Source organism: Rhizopus delemar, genomic scaffold, assembly GCF_000149305.1.
Source record: "Rhizopus delemar RA 99-880 supercont3.7 genomic scaffold, whole genome shotgun sequence".
Classification (NCBI taxonomy): Eukaryota; Fungi; Mucoromycota; class Mucoromycetes; order Mucorales; family Rhizopodaceae; genus Rhizopus; species Rhizopus delemar.
Genome location: NW_027137833.1, coordinates 1,593,577 through 1,614,640, shown reverse-complemented (window position 1 = coordinate 1,614,640; position 21,064 = coordinate 1,593,577). Strand labels below are relative to the sequence as shown.

The 21,064-nt window shown below is 35.6% G+C and overlaps 9 protein-coding genes across 9 annotated transcripts; 5 read left to right on the top strand and 4 right to left on the bottom strand.

The window, feature by feature from the left end:
- Positions 1 to 642: 642 nt before the first annotated feature.
- On the top strand, positions 643 to 1,827 carry RO3G_09807 (uncharacterized protein; the record flags this gene model as incomplete). The annotated part of the gene is made up of 2 exons (XM_067664392.1): positions 643 to 1,426; positions 1,484 to 1,827. The coding sequence occupies 2 exons, from the start codon at positions 643 to 645 to the stop codon at positions 1,825 to 1,827; spliced, it is 1,128 nt and encodes a 375-aa protein (XP_067520493.1).
- A 329-nt stretch (positions 1,828 to 2,156) lies between these two features.
- On the bottom strand, positions 2,157 to 2,675 carry RO3G_09806 (uncharacterized protein; the record flags this gene model as incomplete). Its single annotated transcript, XM_067664391.1, has 1 exon — positions 2,157 to 2,675. The coding sequence occupies one exon, from the start codon at positions 2,673 to 2,675 to the stop codon at positions 2,157 to 2,159; it is 519 nt and encodes a 172-aa protein (XP_067520492.1).
- A 453-nt stretch (positions 2,676 to 3,128) lies between these two features.
- Positions 3,129 to 4,165, bottom strand: RO3G_09805 (uncharacterized protein; the record flags this gene model as incomplete). Its single annotated transcript, XM_067664390.1, has 4 exons — positions 3,129 to 3,207; positions 3,273 to 3,457; positions 3,550 to 3,722; positions 3,838 to 4,165. 4 exons carry the CDS (start codon positions 4,163 to 4,165, stop codon positions 3,129 to 3,131), a joined length of 765 nt encoding a protein of 254 aa, XP_067520491.1.
- Positions 4,166 to 6,033: 1,868 nt separating this feature from the next.
- Positions 6,034 to 7,865, top strand: RO3G_09804 (catalase; the record flags this gene model as incomplete). Its single annotated transcript, XM_067664389.1, has 7 exons — positions 6,034 to 6,119; positions 6,180 to 6,214; positions 6,306 to 6,377; positions 6,431 to 6,661; positions 6,715 to 7,145; positions 7,208 to 7,466; positions 7,525 to 7,865. 7 exons carry the CDS (start codon positions 6,034 to 6,036, stop codon positions 7,863 to 7,865), a joined length of 1,455 nt encoding a protein of 484 aa, XP_067520490.1.
- A 452-nt stretch (positions 7,866 to 8,317) lies between these two features.
- On the bottom strand, positions 8,318 to 9,409 carry RO3G_09803 (uncharacterized protein; the record flags this gene model as incomplete). Its single annotated transcript, XM_067664388.1, has 1 exon — positions 8,318 to 9,409. The coding sequence occupies one exon, from the start codon at positions 9,407 to 9,409 to the stop codon at positions 8,318 to 8,320; it is 1,092 nt and encodes a 363-aa protein (XP_067520489.1).
- A 1,791-nt stretch (positions 9,410 to 11,200) lies between these two features.
- RO3G_09802 (uncharacterized protein) lies at positions 11,201 to 14,478 on the top strand (the record flags this gene model as incomplete). The annotated part of the gene is made up of 7 exons (XM_067664387.1): positions 11,201 to 11,271; positions 11,449 to 12,234; positions 12,317 to 12,344; positions 12,497 to 12,784; positions 12,892 to 13,333; positions 13,394 to 13,804; positions 13,853 to 14,478. 7 exons carry the CDS (start codon positions 11,201 to 11,203, stop codon positions 14,476 to 14,478), a joined length of 2,652 nt encoding a protein of 883 aa, XP_067520488.1.
- Positions 14,479 to 14,831: 353 nt separating this feature from the next.
- RO3G_09801 (uncharacterized protein) lies at positions 14,832 to 15,470 on the bottom strand (the record flags this gene model as incomplete). The annotated part of the gene is made up of 3 exons (XM_067664386.1): positions 14,832 to 14,930; positions 14,996 to 15,255; positions 15,308 to 15,470. The coding sequence occupies 3 exons, from the start codon at positions 15,468 to 15,470 to the stop codon at positions 14,832 to 14,834; spliced, it is 522 nt and encodes a 173-aa protein (XP_067520487.1).
- A 449-nt stretch (positions 15,471 to 15,919) lies between these two features.
- Positions 15,920 to 18,134, top strand: RO3G_09800 (uncharacterized protein; the record flags this gene model as incomplete). The annotated part of the gene is made up of 2 exons (XM_067664385.1): positions 15,920 to 17,990; positions 18,115 to 18,134. 2 exons carry the CDS (start codon positions 15,920 to 15,922, stop codon positions 18,132 to 18,134), a joined length of 2,091 nt encoding a protein of 696 aa, XP_067520486.1.
- Positions 18,135 to 18,859: 725 nt separating this feature from the next.
- Positions 18,860 to 19,409, top strand: RO3G_09799 (uncharacterized protein; the record flags this gene model as incomplete). The annotated part of the gene is made up of 3 exons (XM_067664384.1): positions 18,860 to 18,880; positions 18,941 to 19,193; positions 19,249 to 19,409. The coding sequence occupies 3 exons, from the start codon at positions 18,860 to 18,862 to the stop codon at positions 19,407 to 19,409; spliced, it is 435 nt and encodes a 144-aa protein (XP_067520485.1).
- Positions 19,410 to 21,064: the final 1,655 nt, after the last annotated feature.

Below are 21,064 nucleotides of genomic sequence, written 5' to 3'. Positions count from 1 at the left end.
TATTTAACTGTTTGGTATAACAGTACATAGTAAAAGAAATAAGCTGTCTATTTTGGGAAAGCCTCTGCAATATACAAGGCAGCAACTCTTATTCAAAGATGTGTAAGGATAAGGAGATATTTTTGAACTAAATGTTAACGTGGAATAGACCTTTTGATGTCATCAACATGACTAGTTCTATTTCAAGAGAATATTTGTTTAACAATTGGGGACCAAAACAAGCACAGGAAGAAATGATTGATATGGGTGCCTTACCAAATAAACTGCCATTATTCTGGGTAAAAAATCATTATGGTTGGATTGTGTGGAAACTAGCCTGTCAAATTCGATCCTATCCAGACATATTCCTTAAAGATTGGAAACCAGAGACTATTTTGCATCAGTTACTTTACAGATACGAAAGAGAAATAAATCAAGGACATCGACCAGCTCTGAAAATGATACTTGATCAAGATGACATTGCTGCAAAACATATGATTCTGGTTATATCTAACATTACCGAGATTAATACCTCATTATTCTATAATACATGTAGGCACATCACACAAATCATCCTTTTCTAACTTTATTTCTTTAGCTTCCAAATATCGGCTTCAACTTACAGATGGTTGGTATCAAATACCCGCTTGTATCGATTTAAGAATGGAGCATGCTATCACAAGAAACAGATTAAGAATTGGATACAAATTATCTATATCTGGAGCACGATTAGTAAGAAATCGTGCAGTTCAGTCATCTATAGAGGATGAAGAAAGTAGCAAATTGCTCTGTCTGTCTGCTAATAGTTGCTTACCCGCTTCATGGGATACTCGATTAGGCTATCATCCTAAAAAGTACATCACCAGAAGTCTTTCGCAAATTTTTGATGATGGTGGTATGGTGACTGCCTTGGATGTGGTTGTATGCCGTAAATTCCCTATGCTCTATAAAGAAACATTACCAAATGGCACGTCAATAACCAGAACAGCGGGAGAAGAAGAAAGTGTACGTTCTGGTGAGATGCTTGAAACAGACACAACTGTGAACAATTTCAATAGTGAATCAGCAGCACAGAATGTGGTCAATATAAATTTAGAAGATCGTAAAGTAACCGGATACTTTAAGATGCGTATTTGTGATTATCAACCACATCCTTCTTCTGGTGACAGCCAGCAGTGGGCTACCTTATTATTATTAAATACAAATGAGCTCAACCATATGGATATTACAGAAGGTAGTCGCTTTAGGATTTTCTTTGTCATACCCTACTACCCCAACAACAAGAAATATCCAGGCTTTTATTTCAAGACGACTCGAATGACTCGGTGGGAACCAGTTCGTGTAGATAAAAAATCACCTTATTATATACCACGTTACATCACACAGTGCTCTAATATTCGTCAGCAAAATACTTTTCTTGATTTTGACATGACTGTGCTCATTATGCGTAATTTCACATAGAATCCTCTATTTTCCTCTTCATTTTCTCACCTCATTCTGTTAGAAATTAATCCAGGCAAATGTGAATATATCAATGGACGTAAGCTGTGGAGACAGACGATATTAGCAACAGACCAAAGCCAATCTATCTGTCGAATTGATTTTCGATTGCCTGTGCAACCTTGTATAGTAAAAGGACAAGTGGTCGGATTCGTCAACCTCAGATTTGAACTTTATGACTCAAAATATGACATCACTTGCTTAAAAACGACGGATGAAAGTGAGTTCGTTTTGAAAAGCTCTGTTGAATACATGCATAACAGCTTAAAAGCGCTTCAAGTATGGACACAATCCCATTCTGATATCATATCATCTATTCACGAAAAAATTCAAACGATTGTACAATAATGCTGTATTTTTTGTAAACCTTTGAACAATCATCCAAATTGTTTTGTTCACTTGGCTCAAAAAAATTGACGTTCGTCTCTTTTGTCTTTTAAAATGACTAATTTATTTTATTAAATCGTGTCATTTTAGATTAAAGATTATTTCAGAGTAATGGCTTGCTTTATTTTACATGTTAACCTATTTTAAACCGCTTATAACAAAAGCTTGGTTCATCACATTCGTCATATCATAAATACAGAAGACATAATACTTTAAGCAAACACAATATACACTTTTATTTAATAGCAAAAAAAAAAAAAAGAGAAAATAAAATAATTAGAAAGGAAAAATTAATCAATTTCAATGAGCTTCTTTGCTTCTTCAGATGACTTTGGTATAGTGATCTTGAGGACGCCATTTTCATAATTAGCCTTGATTCCATCTGCATTGATAGGAGTAGGGAAAGAGAAAGATCGTTGGAAGCTACCTGTCACTCTTTCATTTGTCCACCATTGAGGTGAATTGACCTCTTTAGAAACAGCAGTTTCGCTTGAGCCTTCAGTTGATGACTGTTGATTACCAGAAGAGGTTTCACGCTTCATTGAGCCACTCAAGACCAAAGTACGACTATCGGCCAATTCGATCTGAATATCCTTCTTTTCATAGCCAGGTACTTCTGCTTGTAATTCAAATGATTGAGGTGTTTCAACCATATCTGTAGCAGGATATCGGGACAAAGAATTCCAGGTATTACCATCTGCCAATGCAGAACGGCGAGCTAAATCAAAAATACCGGGTTGTTCCAAAAGAGAAAAGGCACGTTGCATGTCACGAAAAGCTTCAGAGAAAAATCTGTTTGAGAGAGCCATGATATATTATAAAAAAATTAAATGATGAAGAAAATAAAAGTCATTTGGTTCTTTATATATTTTTTCGAATTATTGATAAATATGGACATTATATTTCTAGAAACTCCCGGAATTTTTTTTTATTATAATAGACTATGCTAAAAATTTCCAGTGGATTCTTTAACATGTACCATTTAAGGTAACCATCGGAAGAAGAATTTTATTTATGCAAAATGCGCAGTAATAAAGAAACTTATTTACACTGTATCTGGGGTTAATGCAGTGGTAGCTGTAAAGGATTATTTGTCTTTTCGCCTGTTGACTAGTACTAGCTGATGGCGATGACATATTCTTTCTTTTAGAGCTGGTGGAGAGAGGTTTTTTCGATTTGCAGAAACGTTCTGGTCTTTCACCATTTGCACGCAGGCTAAAAAGGATGTGTCTAAAGTTTAATGTAGCAGCCATATCACGATTCTAAAGATGTCGAAGAGGAACTTTATCAGTAGCTTCTATCGTGCTCGTCACAGCCTTTAAACATTGTTGGTTTTTGCACCTGAGTAGAAATTATGAAAACTTGTTATTTTTTTTTCTTTTTACTTGCATATAAAAAGCGCTTACCTTAAAAGGCTATGACGATCTGCAATGGAATGCTTTTCTCTTTGATATAGTCTAGGATTCTGTACTTTTTTAAACGTTTCAAGCTTATCATTCTGGCAAGAAGGGCACAGACTAGAAATCCGGAACTCGTCAAGAAGGAACATCTGGAAGCCTTCTTTGGCTAGCGTTTTCTCATTCCGACGCCTCTAATTGGTTCATGATACTTTACATTTCCTGCCGACCAGTTACCAAATATTAAAATAGCATTATTCCCAAACTTCTCTTTAAGCTTCTTGACTAGCCGTTTGTCTGCTTGTTGCTGATTAATGAAACTTAAGAGCTTCATTTTTCTAAAGGGTAAGAAATCACCGGCATGTTGATCTTCTTTTGCCGGATAATCTTCATTCAAATAGTACGCTTTCATGACTGGGGTGGCTTTGGCTCTTTCTTGAAGATAGTCGACAAGCCTATCTTTGTTGACAGTTGAAAATTTAAAATGCAACAAGGAAATCTCGGCTGCAATCACTCCGTCTCTCTTCAAGTTGTTCCTGAACTTCTTGAATTTTCTAGATTTAGTTTCTATTACTTTTTTGATTGCTTCTGTATCTGTAAATCATTTTATTTTCAGCTGTGCTCTTTTCATACAAGTCTCGACAGTCAGGATCAGTTAATACACATTTGCCAACACCAGCCAATAACCCTTCTTTTCCCAACTTCTCAACATACTGGAATTCATCTGCTTTAATAAACCTTGACTTTCCGCCACTGCTGCCATCTTTCTTCTTTGTATCGTAGCTCTGCTTTAACACTGACACACCTACACCATCTGTACATATTGTACCTCTAAACTTCATGAACTTTCTTTCTCCTTGTGGTTTCATCGCCTTTGATGTAACATCAAGAATAGCCTTCATACTACTTCTTTATCCAAGTGACTGATGATGGAATTCTTCAAGATTTAAGTATTTAAAATATACGTATCAATCGTCATGTACGATGGTATGAAGCCCCTTCTTAATGGAAAGCAATTGAATGATTTGTTTTGAAGCGCTTCGCACATACTTAATAGTCTATAGTACGCTTTTATGTGTTTGAGAGGGTTAGCTTTGCAGTCGTAATAGATTGAGCCTTTCGCAAATCGATAGTCCGTCAAATCTGAGTCAAAAAGATTATGGATTCTATCTAAATCATTTAAAGAGAAAAACTCTTTAGGCATATCTTCAATGTTTCTTGACGATATAGCCAGCTTGACCTTGCTTATCTACTCTGTTATTGTCTTTGTAGTTGCTGCAATCTCTTTCTCTGTTCTCCCGTTTTTCTTCATCTCGCTTTTCAGCGCCTTGATTCTTTCGTTCTTCTTTAAGAGCAAGTTAAGAAACATTCGAGCTTTGTTTCCGAATTGAACCTTGACTCCATCAGATAAGCAGTGACGATCTTTACCACTTCATAAGAGACAATCTGATTAGCATACTTCGTATTAACTGGCTCTTACGAACAGCACTGAAAGTACTGGTGTCGATAGTTGAATACTAGCCCTTTGTAAGTTCTTGATTTTGTCAAAGCTTTCTGTTTGTCTGGCTTGTAGTTATTGAGGAGTGACAAAAAGACTTCTTTAAAAAAAGTCAACGTTAATGAAATCATCCAAGGGAAATACAGGATTATTTTCCAGTTCATGGATAAAGATGTACTTCAAAAAGGAGAATGCATGTAACACAAGTGTATGAATATTAGCTACAAGCGTCTTGAGTAGCGAAATATATTGTGGCTTCCACCCAATACCAGCGATTGAATATTTAATTGTTATGATCTTTAGAAGCGATTCCATAAAGAAAAAGAAAACAAAAAGATAAATTGACGGCGTTTTTTATTACTATTGCTATTTGTGCTATCGCTGTCTTTTGACAACATATTGTCATTTATAGAGTGGAGTTAGAGCAACGAAATAATTCTAGGTATAACCTTATATTATATGATACGATGAATAATGATCAAATAGTCCAGTACTTTATAATATAATGTACTGATTGAATTATAAACTCTGTCCCTCTTAAACATTATGAAGAAAGTGTTTACACTGTTGTCATTTCAGATACAATACTACGTAGCTAATGATATGTGTGCATACAACCAGTTGCTCAATTACATTGTACTCCACAGCAAAAGGTGGCAAATGACAGCATAACAAAAAAATCTGCATTGCCTAATTTGTTTTGTTCGCTTGTCTTAAAAAATTTGGCGTTCATCTCTTTTAAAGCGTCTAATTTATTTTATTAAATCGTCTTGACTCACTTTTAAAATAAGTTTATACTTTATAAAAAAAAAAAAACAATGTAAGCAAATCATATCTGCTTTAAGTAAGTCGGAAAAAAGAAGCTTCATTAAATTATAGCTGACTAAGTTTAATCTTATTCGTCAGATATCTTACTTGCTTATTTAATATAATTAACTGGTAAAAAAAATGAAATTAGTATCGTCGTGCATGATTACAGATTATTTTTTGAAAAAAAAGATATCGGACTTTCTTTATGAATAATCATTATATCCTCTTTTCATTGGATGATACTGAGTGTATAATTTCTTGCTTACTTCATCTACGGTATAACTGCAAATTGATTGGATGACTGTCTGCAATTGTTAACATTTTCACACCAACAATCCTAAAAAAGAAAAAGGATTTGGATATTATAAAAAGATGTGTATTTTAATCTTTTTTTTTTCTTCTTTTTTCTTGCATTAAATTACGTTTATCAAATCAAAGTTTTCTTTATCCCCCTCTTTAAACATGACCAAGAACGTTCTTACTACATCCAATGGTAATCCTGTCGAAAACAACCAAACATCTCAAACTGCTGGTGCCTGGGGACCTGTGTAGGTTATTTTAAAGTACGCGTCTTGATGATCAACATATTAAACTTTTTATGTCTATAGCCTTATTCAAGATTTTCATTTAGTTGATAAACTTGGTGAGTAAAAAAAAAATATCCTGCAAATGGACGTTACTTGTCCTACATTTCTATTTTTGGTTATTATTTGCTGACACTTTTTTTTCTCAAGCTCACTTTGACAGAGAACGTATTCCTGAGCGTGTGGTTCATGCAAAAGGTGCTGGTGCACACGGTGTTTTTGGTATGTGAAATATGATTAGTTCTTGTGCTTTACTTATCGTTTAACCAATTTAGAGGTTACTAATGACATCACTCATCTCACCAAGGCCAAGTTTTTGAGTCATGTTGGTAAAACAACTCCAGTCTTTCTTCGATTCTCAACTGTTGGTGGTGAAAAAGGTAGTGCTGATACTGCTCGTGATCCTCGCGGTTTTGCTTTAAAATTTTATACTGAAGAAGGCAATTGGGATATGGTTGGCAATAATACCCCAGTCTTCTTTATTCGTGATCCTTCCAAGTTCCCAGGTACACATAAAATAAAGTTTCCCTATTATCATATAGCTAATGAGTTTTTATAGACTTTATTCACACTCAAAAAAGAAACCCTAGAACCAACTATGCTGATCCAGATGCCTTTTGGGATTTCCTTTCCCTTGTTCCCGAGTCAATTCATCAAGTCACCATTCTTTTCTCCAACAGAGGTACACCTGATGGTTACCGCCATCTCAATGGCTACTCCTCTCACACTCTCAAGTTGGTCAACGATAAGGGCGAGTTCAAGTACGTTAAATGGCACTTCAAGACCGATCAAGGCATCAAGAATCTCACAGCCCAAAAGGCTGGTGAACTTGCTGGCTCTGATCCAGACTACGCCACACGCGACCTTTTCAATGCCATTGAACGCGGTGATTATCCTTCTTGGTCTGTTTATATCCAAGTCATGAACCCTGAAGATGCCAAAAAGTATCGCTTCAATCCTTTCGACGTTACCAAAGTTTGGTCACACAAGGTATAAACAATCTGTGGTTTTATATCACAAATTTTTCTCACATACACAAAATTCTTCTTCAGGATTATCCTCTTCAACCTGTGGGCAAACTTACATTGAACCGTAACCCTGAAAACTACTTTGCTGAGACTGAGCAAGCTGCCTTCTCTCCTTCTCATATTGTACCTGGTATTGATGTTTCTCCTGATCGTATGTTGCAAGGCCGTCTCTTTTCTTACCCTGATACTCACCGTCATCGTCTTGGTGTGAACTATGCACAGATTCCTATTAACCAACCCCAGTGCCGTGTCTCTAATCATCAGCGTGATGGTCAAATGGCTGGTACGTTTTTTATTTTTATTTTTTTGCATTATAATTCTGAAAAACAAACCTGTTATAGTTTTGGGCAATGGTGGATCTGCTCCTAATTATGAACCCAACTCATTCAGTGGACCTCAACAAACCAATATTGCCGCTACTACTTTTACCGCTGAAGAACTTGAAGGCGTCACTGGCCGTCATAGTTTTACCTTGACCGACGATGACTTTGTACAAGCTGGTGACTTGTATCGTCTCATGTCTGCTGAAGAAAAGACTGATTTGATCAACAATATCGCCAGGCACTTGAAGAATGCCAAGAAGCATATCCAAGAGCGCCAAATTGGTCACTTTAAGCGTGCTGATCCAGAATATGGTCAAAGAATTGAGCAGACTATTTTGGCTTTGAGCTCAAAAGCTTAAATATTCTTTTATTTATTGCATTCGCATTTTTATTATATCACACATACAAATAAAACATTACTTGTATACAATAGTAACACAATCATTGGTTATTTACGCAAGCAGCAATATCCAATACCATCTATTCTATTGACTAATGCAACATTTTTCATGTAAATACCGCTCTTGTTTGTACTTGTGTTAGTAGAATGTGAAACCCATTCATTCTGGAACTAATACATATTAATAACAGTACCTATTTTCAAGAAAAAATATACCGTAATAGACTTAATATACTAAACGTTATTCATTTTAGCTTAAACGATTAAAAAGCAAATAAATATGTATATGTTTACATTCTCAAGAGTCTCAAAAGAACCGTATATGCAGATTTGCTTTAAAGAAAGGTTCATTTAGTTATTTTTAAAGCATGAGACTATTTTGAACTAATGATATTTATTTTACTCTATTTTTTACAATTTACTTTGATTCCTTTCCTCATAGAAAGGATAATCTATATAGCCAATAGCATCATGTGTATAAAATGTGCGTCTGTTATATTTGTTAAGAGGGAGCTTATTTCTGATTCTTTCTGGGAGATCAGGGTTGGCAATAAAAGCTCTCCCAAATGCGATCAAGTTATTTGTCTTTTCTGCCACGTTGACAGCATGTTCAACAGCATTTGAAAACCCACCTGCAGTAATGAAGGGACCATGCCAGAGTTTACGGAAGGGATCAAGAGTATCTGCTGTATTAACACTGTCATTAAAGAAACTGGAGCGAGGTTCAATAAAATGAAGGTATGCCAATTGACTATGCTTTTGTTGCAAAGAAGAGGTCAAGTAACTCCAAGTTTCTATTGGATTATCATCTTGCATTCCTTGGACCCTTCCGCCGGGAGAAAATCGAATAGCAGTACGTTCAGGTCCAATAGCGCTTACAATAGCATCCACTACCTCTAGGGAGAAGCGTGCTCTGTTTTCAACGGAACCGCCGTATTGGTCTGCGCGCTTATTAGAACCAGAATTGACAAATTGATCTAAAAGATAGCCATTCGCATTGTGAATTTCTACACCATCAAATCCAGCCTCAATGGCATTGAGAGCAGCCTGTTTGTAAGTCTGTATGATGTCCTTGATTTCGTGAATTTCCAGAGCTCGAGGTGTCTCATTGGCAGTTTTGCCTGGCATGGGAATAGCGGAGGCTGAAACAATAGGTTCCCCATTGGGATTTAATTTGGAAGAACCTGCACGACCAAGATGCCAGAGTTGTAAGAATATAACAGCACCTTTTTCATGAACAGCAGTCGTCACTTTCTTCCATTTTTCAATTTGATCTGTGGTATAGATACCAGGAGCTTGATGGTATCCTCCCGCAAGTCGACTGATGAATGTAGCTTCTGTGATTAGTAAGCCACCTGGTGTGGCCCTTTGTCTATAATACTCGACTAAAAGCTCGGTAGGGACTGCATCTAAGGATACTCTAAATCGAGTTAATGGTGCGAGAACGACTCGATGCTTGAGGTTATGTTGCCCAACTTTAATTGGCGAGAAAATCTTTGCCATGCTTTTAAGAGTAAACAAGCAATAAAAAGAAAGGGAGAAAAAGAGAGATAATCATGACTAAAATTAATTCACTAAGAAAAAAATTCGTGTTCCGTTATTCATCCCACTAACTCAGTGTTGCTAACATCAAAAACTGTAATCGATATATCATCAAACTTTTCAACTGATTTGGTGCTATGCCACACATGAATGTAAATTAGCAAGGAGCTGTTAGTAAATGGCCCATAGAATAATACACTAGAAAGAAAGTGTTCTAATGGATGAAATTCTGCAATGGTTTACTCTTTTTTCTAAATAAGCATAATTAATGATCTTTTCATACATAATATGTATTTCAATTTCTTATTATTTACTTTATTGCACAAAAAATGAAAGGAGAAGAGGGTAATAGTGTTGCATAAAAGGGTCTTGATCTCTTTTTTGCCCTGCTTTTTGCAGGTTATTGTACTTAATTTTAACGCCTTGTTCTTCTTCATCAGTTTCTGGTTCAGTTCTATCCTTATGATCATATTTTTTAATTATTTTGTAACTATGCTAATAATGCGTCTGCCATTACTATTTATAGTAAAACAAAGATATTTGTAATAATAAAGATTATCCAGTTAAATAAAGAATAAGAACCATGGTTCATATTTTATCAAAGGTTTTGGTCACTTCCTAAACTAGCTGATGGTACTACTCTATGCGCATCTTAGTCTTATTGATATCATTATTTTTACAAAGATTTATTTTCTGTTAAACAGTTGTAATTTCAAAGAGAGAGGGTATATTAATAAAGAAAAAGCAATCAAATTGATGTATACTGTTTTATAACATCATCCAAGTGTTGATCCAAATAACGTTGTATATCTAACTTAGTATTAGTTTGCTTTGCTTTCTTTGTAACAATACAATTTTGTACCTTTTAATCCCATATTGTCACGAATTACAAGGATATCTTTCGTTAGTTCCTTTGGTATATCATTTTTTGAAGAAATGATCAATAAAGGTACCTTATTCCACCAAAGCTCTGGTTTTAAATGATTCAAATATTGACATAATCTACTAGCACTTGATTTCTTGTCTTTAATACTTGGATCAAATGAAACCAAAGGATTATTCAATAAATCATTGGTTGTCCACTCGCTTTTGATATTTCTCTGCTGGTAAAGTTGATCAGCAAATTCTTGCGTCAGGGACTTTACTGGTGCTCTTTTTTGTTTCTTATTTAACTCATTTTGAATTGCTTCTAGATCAGACTGTAGGATGGATATGTTTAACTTTTGACAAAGGGATAAAAACAAATAGGCATGATCCCATTCCGTATCGTTTGAATCAAATTGAATCGTCACTGGTTGTTTTGTTTGCTTTACAAAGAATTGTAGTGTACAGCTAGAAGGCTGTTTGGATACTTTGGGTTGAAAAATATTATATAATTTTTGAAGTGAGGTCGCATTAGTTTGTTTCTTTATTTTCTCATAATGAAAGAAGTCAGGATGTGTTTGTAATATAAATTTTTTCAAGTAAGGTTTTATAAAAGCACTGGCCCTGTTATTCATTATAAGAAAGAAGAAAAAAAAAGTATTTTTATTTCTTTTTGACAAGCACACAAATGCAAAATTTCATTGCTCACAAAAGTCCGTCCCGGATATCAATTTCGAGAGTGCAGACCGGATTTTGGCTGGAAAAAGTTGACATTCTTTTTTTTCTCTGACTTGTGCATCCTTTTTTTTCTACGTGTATTTTTTATTATTCCCTCTCTGATAACAAAACATGGTACAAACAAAGCACGATCAGGAGAATAGCATTAAAATGTCAGAAGAATACATCTTGTTACAAATAACTCAACTTAATAGCGACATTTCATATAAATCATTTGGACTGTAAGTAATTATAAAGTAACATATACACGTTCTTCTTTTTTTATGATCTCTTTTTTTTTTGTCCCTTTTTGCATAAAATATGACTTCTTTTTCCTTTTTCTTTCATTTGCTTTTCACTTTTTATTAAAATAAAGCCAAAAAAAATTTTTTTTACTCACACTCACACACTGTTATTAGATACAACAATGAAGAAGAAGCCTATGCAGCAGCTCTTATGCAACAAATGCAATCGATAGAAGAGAGTAGTAAAAAATGGCCACGAAACGTGATAGAAGAAAATTACCAAAGCATCCAAACATTATGTAAATATATCAAACAAGACCTCACAAAATTCAAAGATCGATTTGAACACTTGCTCACCCTCAAGCTCTTTGGCGAACTCTGCCCTGTATCATATAAAGTTGTTCCCGTTCGACCGATTATGACTGACACATTAATGAATGAATCTCTCTTTAAGACAAAGATACGCAATTTTATGGATGCATTTCAGCCTAAAGCAGATGATGAAGTTGATTTGGCAAATAGTGATAATGAGGATGATGATGAGGAAGAGGAAGAGGAAGAAGATGAAGCGTCAGGAGAAGAAAGCAATAATGAAGGAGCAGTAGGAAGCAGCTCAGAAGATGAAGCAGATGAAGGTGAGGATGAGGATGCAGAAGAGGATATCGAGGAAACAGAAGGGGAAGAAGATGAGGTAGATGAAGTAGATGAAGAGGAGGAAGAGGAGGAAATAGAAGATGGACCTAGCGAAAATCCTACTATACCAGAAACAGAAGAAGAGGATCAAATGCCAGAAGAAGGCAGTGATGATGAAGGTTCAGAGGAAGATGAAGAAGAACAGACCAGTCGTGGTGTCAAGAGAGATAGAGGGACAGTAGAAGAAGAGGAAGAAGATGAAATTGATGAAGACGAACTTGTAGATGATGAAGAAGAGTCAGCATCTCAAAAAAGAAGACTCTCTCAGTAATAAAAATGTATACCTTTTTTACGCGTTATTCTATTTTTAAATACAAAAAATACGATCCATTGCCTTTTTTTGGTTTAGTACCAAGATCGTTGTGTATAAGTTAAACGTCAATGTTTTCCCGATCGTCAACAATAATTCATGCATCACAAATAAATAATGAAAACATATAAAAGAGGATTTTTTTTTTCTTTTTTTCATTTACTAAAATCAATAATGGAAACTGTATCACCTACTTATGATCATTTATACAATAAACAGAAGCATCAAGGGGTCAATAACAGTGATTTGATAACTCCTCCTGTATCTCCTGTGAATGGTTCCTTGGTGTCTAACCGTCAATCACTTAAGGTAACCGCTGGTCAAACTGGCTTGCCTTGGTTATCAAAAGATGCAGAAGGAGACCAACTTTGCCCTCAAGCACAAAGTAGTACCATCCCTCCTCCTAAATTTACTGCCAAACCAAATTTATCATCCGTCATTGGTCTTCCTACAAGAAAAAGAACAAATCAAAAACATGTTTACTGTATGAAGGATGGTATTGATCCAGTAAAGATATTATGTAAAAGACTAAAATCATGGCAGCTGTCAGTAAAATACTTGGTAAATGAATTATTGTATTTTATGGAAAGAAATATCAATTCTATTAAAAATAGATGAGCTTATTCAAAAGAATCAAAAAAGTCGAAATTAAAAATGGAAAAGGTTACAGAAAAATCGATACAAATTTTGCTATTCCGAGCAAGATACAAGATCAGTTCAAGTCCTCTAATGGAGTACAAGATGCATGGGCGGCATTTCGACAATTTACAAGAGAAAATAGCTTGATTCATCAAGATTTTGTTGATTTTATTGAAAATGAAATGATTCCCAGTTTGAATGTGATGTTGAAGGATATTCATCATTTTATGCACTCTTTGCTTCATAACAAAGCACTTTATACTGGAAGTTTGTATAACTATCGTAAAAAGGCGGACAAAATGATTACAAAACTCAATAATGAAATATACAAGGTTACCAGTGATCAAGAAGACTCTATCAAGAATGGCAAAGGTCTTTATATTATTCCTAAAAGCGACCCTTTATTAACAAAATACAGTAAGAAACAGAAAATAGTTTGCATATATTAGATGCATTGAATCTAAAAGCATTTGGTAGTGGTTATGAATACCATCGTCAATCTCTATAAGCACGAAAACAGATTACACAAAGACTTTTTAGCAGCTCAAGACAACTATAGACAATTTGAACAAGAAAAAATCATTAATGTCTATACTAAATTATTTCAAACATTTGAAAATTATCGAACAACTCATGGATTAGAGCGCTCAGAGGGTGTTTCAAAGGTTGTGAACATCTTTAATGAGATTGAGTCAGATTCTGAATGGCTTGAGTTTTTACATCATCATCAAAACGAACTTGTCAAGTCAACAGCTGCATTTAAAGATGAACATGTGCATGACTTTCCAAATGCATCGCATCCTCTTGTGCAACCTTTGATCACAGGCGACTTGAAGAGAAAGATAGGATCATCCAAATGGCATAATGAATACTATGTGTTAAGTCCAGGTAATGAATAAAAGCTATGTAAAAGCAAAACTAATATTCCTTCTCTAGTCGGGTTATTGTATTGTTTCAAGTCAGAAAAAGACTTTTACCATCGACCTTATCAACCTAATTTTAGTACATTTGTCCCTAAATCTGAGACGCTGATTAACCCAACAAGTCAACTATTGGACTTTAAAGGCAAGACATTAGGTCTCCTTGGCAGAAAGAAGCATCTCGAGTTGACTTCAACAAATTCACAGGATATACAAAGGTGGGCAGACATCATGGCTTCTATGACTATTTCTCAACCGCGCCAATCCGCAGCTGTTAATGACATAAATTATAAAGAAAATTTGGTGAATGAACCAAATATGACAGCTGTCAATGACGTACCTTCTGCTTCTTTAAGCATGCAAGTAGAGGAGCCTGCTGTTATTCAAACAGGTGATCTTCAAGATAAAAAAATAGAACAAGAACAGGTATTAAAGCAAGAATATGACGACCAACGAGTTCAACCTTTAGAAGAAAAAGACAAAGTCAAAGAACAAGCGCTGGATGACCACTCTTTAGAAGAAAGAGGTAAAGCGAAAGAAGGACCAAACTTAGAGGGAGATCATACGTTGAATAGTAAACTCCCTAAAGGAAATGGTATGGAAAGGCAAGAAAGCGATGTATTTTATGATACTGTTGCATAGTTATCTTTTTTTTTTTAAAAAAATTTTTATCAACTATTACACTCATTAATAAATACCTTATAATTATCATTTTTAACCTTTTGCACTGTATTTTTATTCTATTTTACCGGTTGGACTATTATAAAGTATCAAATAAAGTTTTCTTGAACGTTTGAGTATTGTAGAATTACTTGTAATACATCAAGAGCTCTAAACCATAAGTAATAAGAATTCTAATGGCAAAAAAAAAAATCTTGGTTGCCAAACAAGGTAAATTAATCACAAACATCATGATAAAGTATCTTTACAGTTGGAAAAAAGGTAACAAAGTAGAGGTAGTCTACGTCTATTTACAATAGTTTTTATTAACAAATTTATTTACGACGAACAGTTTCCCAGCCATCTTCATCCACTAATGGTTCTTCTGGTGTTGCTTCTTCCATATCCTGATCATCTTCATCACCTTGCTCATCCTGTATGTATATATCACGTCAGGTATACATGCAGGCTTATAATATAGATATTCAATGTGACTTACATTATCCTCATTTCCACTGTCATCTTCATCATCACTTGCTTGTTTCATACAACTAGAAGCAGCAAATTGGTTTTGCAACTTAAACTTTTCACGAAGACGTTCCACTTCTGTAAAGTCTCCTTGAACACATTGGTTGTATAAGCCAAAAAGATGCTTTGCAACATGGTAAGGTGAATCATCTTCGAGAATAACTTGAAATTCATCCACCATAATTTGAGACAAAATTTCTTCAATTTCATCTACTTCTGTTTTTTTACCACCTAAGCATCTTGGTTATTCAAGTTTGTACTAAAAAGAACTTTTTTTCTTTACGTTTGCCAAAAATGTCAACAATGACATCGATCATCCAATCTCTTTTCTCGGCCGATTCCACTCCTCCCCAATCTTGTTCAACTGCCAGCTTTAAAGCAGTCCAAGACTTTAAGATGTATCCTACTCCTTCTTCAAAGGCGACCTTATTAGGATGTTCTGCCATATGTCAAAAATGAAATAAATATTTCAATGCAAAAGCTGCTTATTTATTCGTGATGTCATTGTGGCTTATCTAATCGTGCCACGAACCCGGTACTGCTTAAACTGACAGGTATAAAATTGATTGGAAGGGAAGCCTAGCAGAAAAAAAGAGCGTGTGCGCGACAAGTTTTCAGTCACTGACCTTTCTGTATCTCTTACACTGATATAATAACAAGTTCAGCATTGAGCTCGGGGATCTATGAAAACAGTAAAGACATGTCACTACCGTTGAAAGAACCTTGTATACGCTCATTACGACATGTTGGCTTGAAATCCTCACTCTTTACCACTCAATCTAAAATCGCCATTACTCAGGGCAACCATTATACAAAGCAAACACTATGCTCCAACGTGTCGAAAACCCTTGAAGATACATGTGTTCTTGGAATACGACCTACAAGTTCATTTTACATGAATGCAATTACTGCTTATGGACATGCCAAAAATAAAGATAAACTGATTGCTACTTGGGAAGACTATAGACGACACTACAAATTAAAAAGTTCCTCACATCACCGCTACATTAAAGCTCTTGTAGAATGTGGAGATATATCAACAGCATATCAGATCCTTCGAGATCTAAAAACCAAACATTATGTCAAGCACGAGGAAATCTCTAGATGTCTTGCTGAATTTGTTTCAGCCTGTCTAGAAAGGAACCACATGTACCTTGCCTTGAAAACAACAAGTGACTATTTAAATTTTGCAGATGCTTGGGACAAAGATGCACTTCAACAAGTAGTTCAATCGCTTTGGGATGCCTATGCTTACCATTTACCGATCGACAAGAAAAAGATGAACAAAGCAGAGTTTGATAAGTTTGTTGCGCTCTACCGAGAAAGAATGACGGTGACACATCGAACAAAAAGCAAAGACCACTTTATGCCGTCTCATCTGTTTACTATGTTCAAACTGATCACAGCCACACATCCATGGATTCCTTCAGCGCACGCTTGTAACCTGGTACTCGACTCACAACTGATTGGCGCCAATTATGGAGCGATCAAGTTTGTTTTGGCTTACATGCAAAAACATAGCATTCAACCCACCACCCATACTGTCTCTGTACTCTTAAAGGCACTCGGTTCATCGTTGCCGGGGAATGAAATTCAATCACTGTACAACAACTTGAAGAAGAATAACCGAGTGGATGTTAACATATACCAAGCATTTATCAAAGTATTTAGTGAAAAGTCTGACACAGTTCATGCACAAGCGGTTGCTTTAGATATGAAGAATGAAGGACTTCCGTTGGAACAGAATACATGTATTGCAATCGTGGAGGGATTTGTGAATAAAGAGGATCTTGATCAAGCAGCCAATTGGTTAAAGCAGAATGAGGACATGGCTTTAAATAATTTAGATGCCTATGCAGTCTTGATGGAGGCGTGGATAGCTAGAGGCAAATGGGATGCATGTATGGATAGCTATGCATGGCTGGAGAGTAAATGCGTCAAGGAGATTACAACCAACAGACGTATTGTCAAGGCATTGCTTACTGCACGATTTGCAAGTGGAAAGCATTGGAGCCATTGTGAATCACAGCTGAAGAACCTGAGCATCACATTCACGCCAACAACTCTTTTCCGAATTCTACGAACTCTCTTAGGTATCGAGAAGAATGGGCATTACCTGGTATCTGGGAAGAGTATCGCCAAGGCACTACAAATGATGGAGAAGGAACTGGACGTTCATCTAAATTCTGAAGGTATCAGTCGTATCATTGTGGCACTTGGAAAGCGAGGCGATTATAAGCAGGGGTTTACTATATACAATTGGGTTCGAGAAGATAAAAGTTGTGTACGAGCAAGATGTAGCAGCTCCAACATCTATCGTGCAATTATGTATAGTGCACTCCTCAATAACGACTTTCGTATGCTTGAGCGAGCATGGATAGATATGCAATACAGGAAATGGTTCATTGAATGCGAAAATGGAACTAAAAGTGACAAAATTGGGCATACACTGGCTAGATACAATATGCTTTTGAATGGCTATGCATCTCTGTTGCCAAGGCCCGATATTACCCGTCTAAAGAAAACCTACCAACGATTGCTGAAACAGCAGCTCAGCCCGGATATCACTACTTATAATATCTTAATTAAAGCATTTGTCAATGGCGACAATATGAAAGCAGCGAATCAAGTATACCGCAACATGATTGATTCAGGAATCAACCCAGATACCATAACAGCTAACACACTATTGAACGGCTGGATCCTTCGGAAGGAGTGGGCAGAAGTTGAAAAGTTTGTACAAAAACTAAAGTCTACGAATGAAGGCAAGCAAAACCATGGACTAGACATTGTTACCTTCAATCTTCTCGTGCAAAGCTTTTTGCATCTTGACTCTAAATCAATGGCCTTTTCTCGCTTATTAAAGAGCCAAAGAAAATGGCGCGATGCTCTTGAATTAGAGAACTCACGTGTCAAGCTATCAAGCAATAAGATTTGGAAGCTATTTGAGACTACAACAGGTTACAGTAAAGAAACACTAGATAACTATTATAAAAACAGTAACTGTGATGATCATCCAGCGGCCAGTACGGAGCAGTCTAACCTGGATTGTGATATGGTGCACGACTATTTTGTGAAACTAATGGACAGTCGGCAACAGCAAGTTGTAAATTTCAAAGATACAAACGATGCATTTATCAGATTCTTTTCAAAGTCTACTGAGCCTGATCAAGTCACTTACAAACTGTTCATGAAAGCCTTTGTTAATCGTGGGGACTTTTGCTCTGCATTTAAAATTAAACAATGGATGGATTTCCGACTGCCTTCAATGAAATAAATGATAAATAAAAAGGCTTCGCTCTTATGCAAGAGCTAAATGTAACTATTTTTTGTGCGTGTGCTTTTAGCATACTTTAACCTTCAATACAAGAATAAACCAATGCTTTGTTTTAAATTGATAGGACCTACAGTGAAATGTTATTAAAAAGGATAGTTCTTTAAGAATCTTTAATTTGATTGGCTACTGCATTTTCTTTCTTTTTTGTACATTTTTTTTAACAAATAAGGATGAGTGAAGCCATGATGGTTGATGAACAATTGCAATATAATGAAGAAACAGCAACAGATAGATTAAATGAACTTGCGTCTTCAAGCTTGGAGAATACAAAAGAGTGGGATGCAAGAATGGAACTTGCGTTATTTAACGCGATCTCACGCTGTAAACCAGTTGGTAAATGCGTTTAATTATACAAATGCTCTTCTTTAACAGGAATGTAAAATTGTAGGAATTCATAAACATTTCAGAATTATTAGTATACAAAAACAGTTTAATCAAAACAGTCCAGTACCCTGCAGCATTGGTGAGATTTGGTCAAAATTAAACGAATTTTATGGCATGGAAGCTCTTAATGAGTTGGTACGAAATAAAAAGAACAATTTGGTGCTCAACAAAACTAAACACTAGAATCTCATATAGGCTGAAGAAGACGATGAGCAAGAAGGAGAGAATGAAGATTTAAAAGGTGAACCTTTACATGAATTCAGTTTACCATTAGAAGACTATGAACAACTAATATCAGAACACCGCCAAGATGATCATTCAGGAAGGGAAGAGTCACCCATGTCACCTTCTTTGCCACCAACCAAACGTACAAGAATAGGTAAAAGAGAAATGTCACCAACCAACTCAGCTGGTGATTCAGTCACCTCTACACCTGAACCTGAAGAAGGTAAAAGGAAAGAAAAGAGCAAAACTTAAGATATTGATGATTATATCTATTTTAGGCAAGTCTTCAAGAAGAAGAGGAACAAAAAGATCAGAAGCTACACCGGAACCACCATCCGGACGTCATTCCGCAGGAAGCAGTAGTAGCAGAAGAGCAGGAAGATCATCTAGTGCAACAAGAGGAGCTGGGGCTAAGCGTCAAACAAGCAAACGCAAGTAAGAAGATTTTGGTGAGAGAGGATGCAGAGATTATATAATCGAATTGAAATTTGAATGTGCACGTCACCAAGTATACATAATGTGTACTCTTCTTAATAGATAAGAAGAAAAATTGTAAAGCTATAATAAAATATGAAATATTGCATTGTTCTTACTAGAAACAATGATTCCCAAATATGAATTATCATGAGGATCGTACACGTTTTTCAGAAATTATTGGCACACTTCAGGAAACAAAATTACACAGAATTACTTTTAGATTTCACAAGTGCTTAAACTAGAGGGTACACTTTGCAAATGGATTTTTCACTTTTACTTAACTTGAATACATTTAAAGCGGAAATGAGCGTACGTTTTTATCTACGAAAATGGGAAAGGTGAAGTTGTAGATGAAAGTGGAAATGAGTATTTCGAAATGGACATGGACACTGAAGCAACCCCATCAATTACATCACTAATTATGGCGAGCATTTGAACTGTAAACCATCTGAAAAGATAAAAGAAAAGCCTCACAATGAAAAGTGAAATTTACATGAGAAGCCTGATAAAGAAGATGAAAATGAAATTCGTTCATACCGGAAACATGATGATGCTGTCAAAGAACCATTTTTCTTAGCTTACGAAAAAGCCATGACTCCAGGGCAAGCAACAAAGCAGCTGGAGGTCAATAGGCGTACGGCTTACAACTGGGTTAAAAGGGCCAGGAAAATACATCAGATATTCTAGAGTTAAATAATGGAAAAAAGGTGGGCCGTCCTTCGATTTTGAACGAAAAGCATAAAAAAGTACTTTATCAGCCTTTATGATGACAACTCATCTGCTGTAGTTGACTAAGTCATGGATAGTCTGACCAGTGAGTTTGCTGCTTTAAGAACAGGGAAGACAGCCGTTTATAACTCTGTGACAAGTGAATGCAACTTGACTTTTAAAAAAAGCTCTCATATATTTGATACAGAGGAACAGCCCTGATAATATTGAGCGAAGATATGAATGGGGTTTAAATTGGGTAAAGGAGATAGATATGGACTACATGAGCAATTGTGTTTTCATATTACTTTACAACAATAGATACTTTGGAATAACATATTAAAATAAGGTAATTGGGGAAAATATACAATTATGAAGAGGATTATGGTGATTTTGATTAAAGTAAATGATGTATCAATTGAGTATTCGTCTTAACGTTGATTCTTTTGATATTTTTTTCTGTTTAGCATGCTGACACATTGGGTGAACAATGCGTCCAGAGATCGTTTTCTTGATGTATCCTGCGAGGGTAGAAAATAACAGGTAAGAAAAATGATGTCGGCCAATTGTGACCTGCATTCATTCAATTCTCGATGCGGTGAAGCTAATTATTTTCCTTTCCCTTTATTTTTGTTTACATTTTCTTTAATAACGTCTGTTAGAGTTATCTAACCACACCAAAAGCATACCATTAGAATCACCATGAAAAGGAGCATCGTTTGAATACAAAATAAACCTTAAAAATCAAAAAGGAATTAAAGGCGGCTCACGACTAACATACGTTTTGTCAAAACAAGGGCAAGAAGGCCAAATACTTTGATGTGTACGTATATGTGTATCTATATTTGTATTGCAATGCTTGCCTACTCTTTTTTTTTATTTTAAGCATCACAAAAAGCTATGTACTTG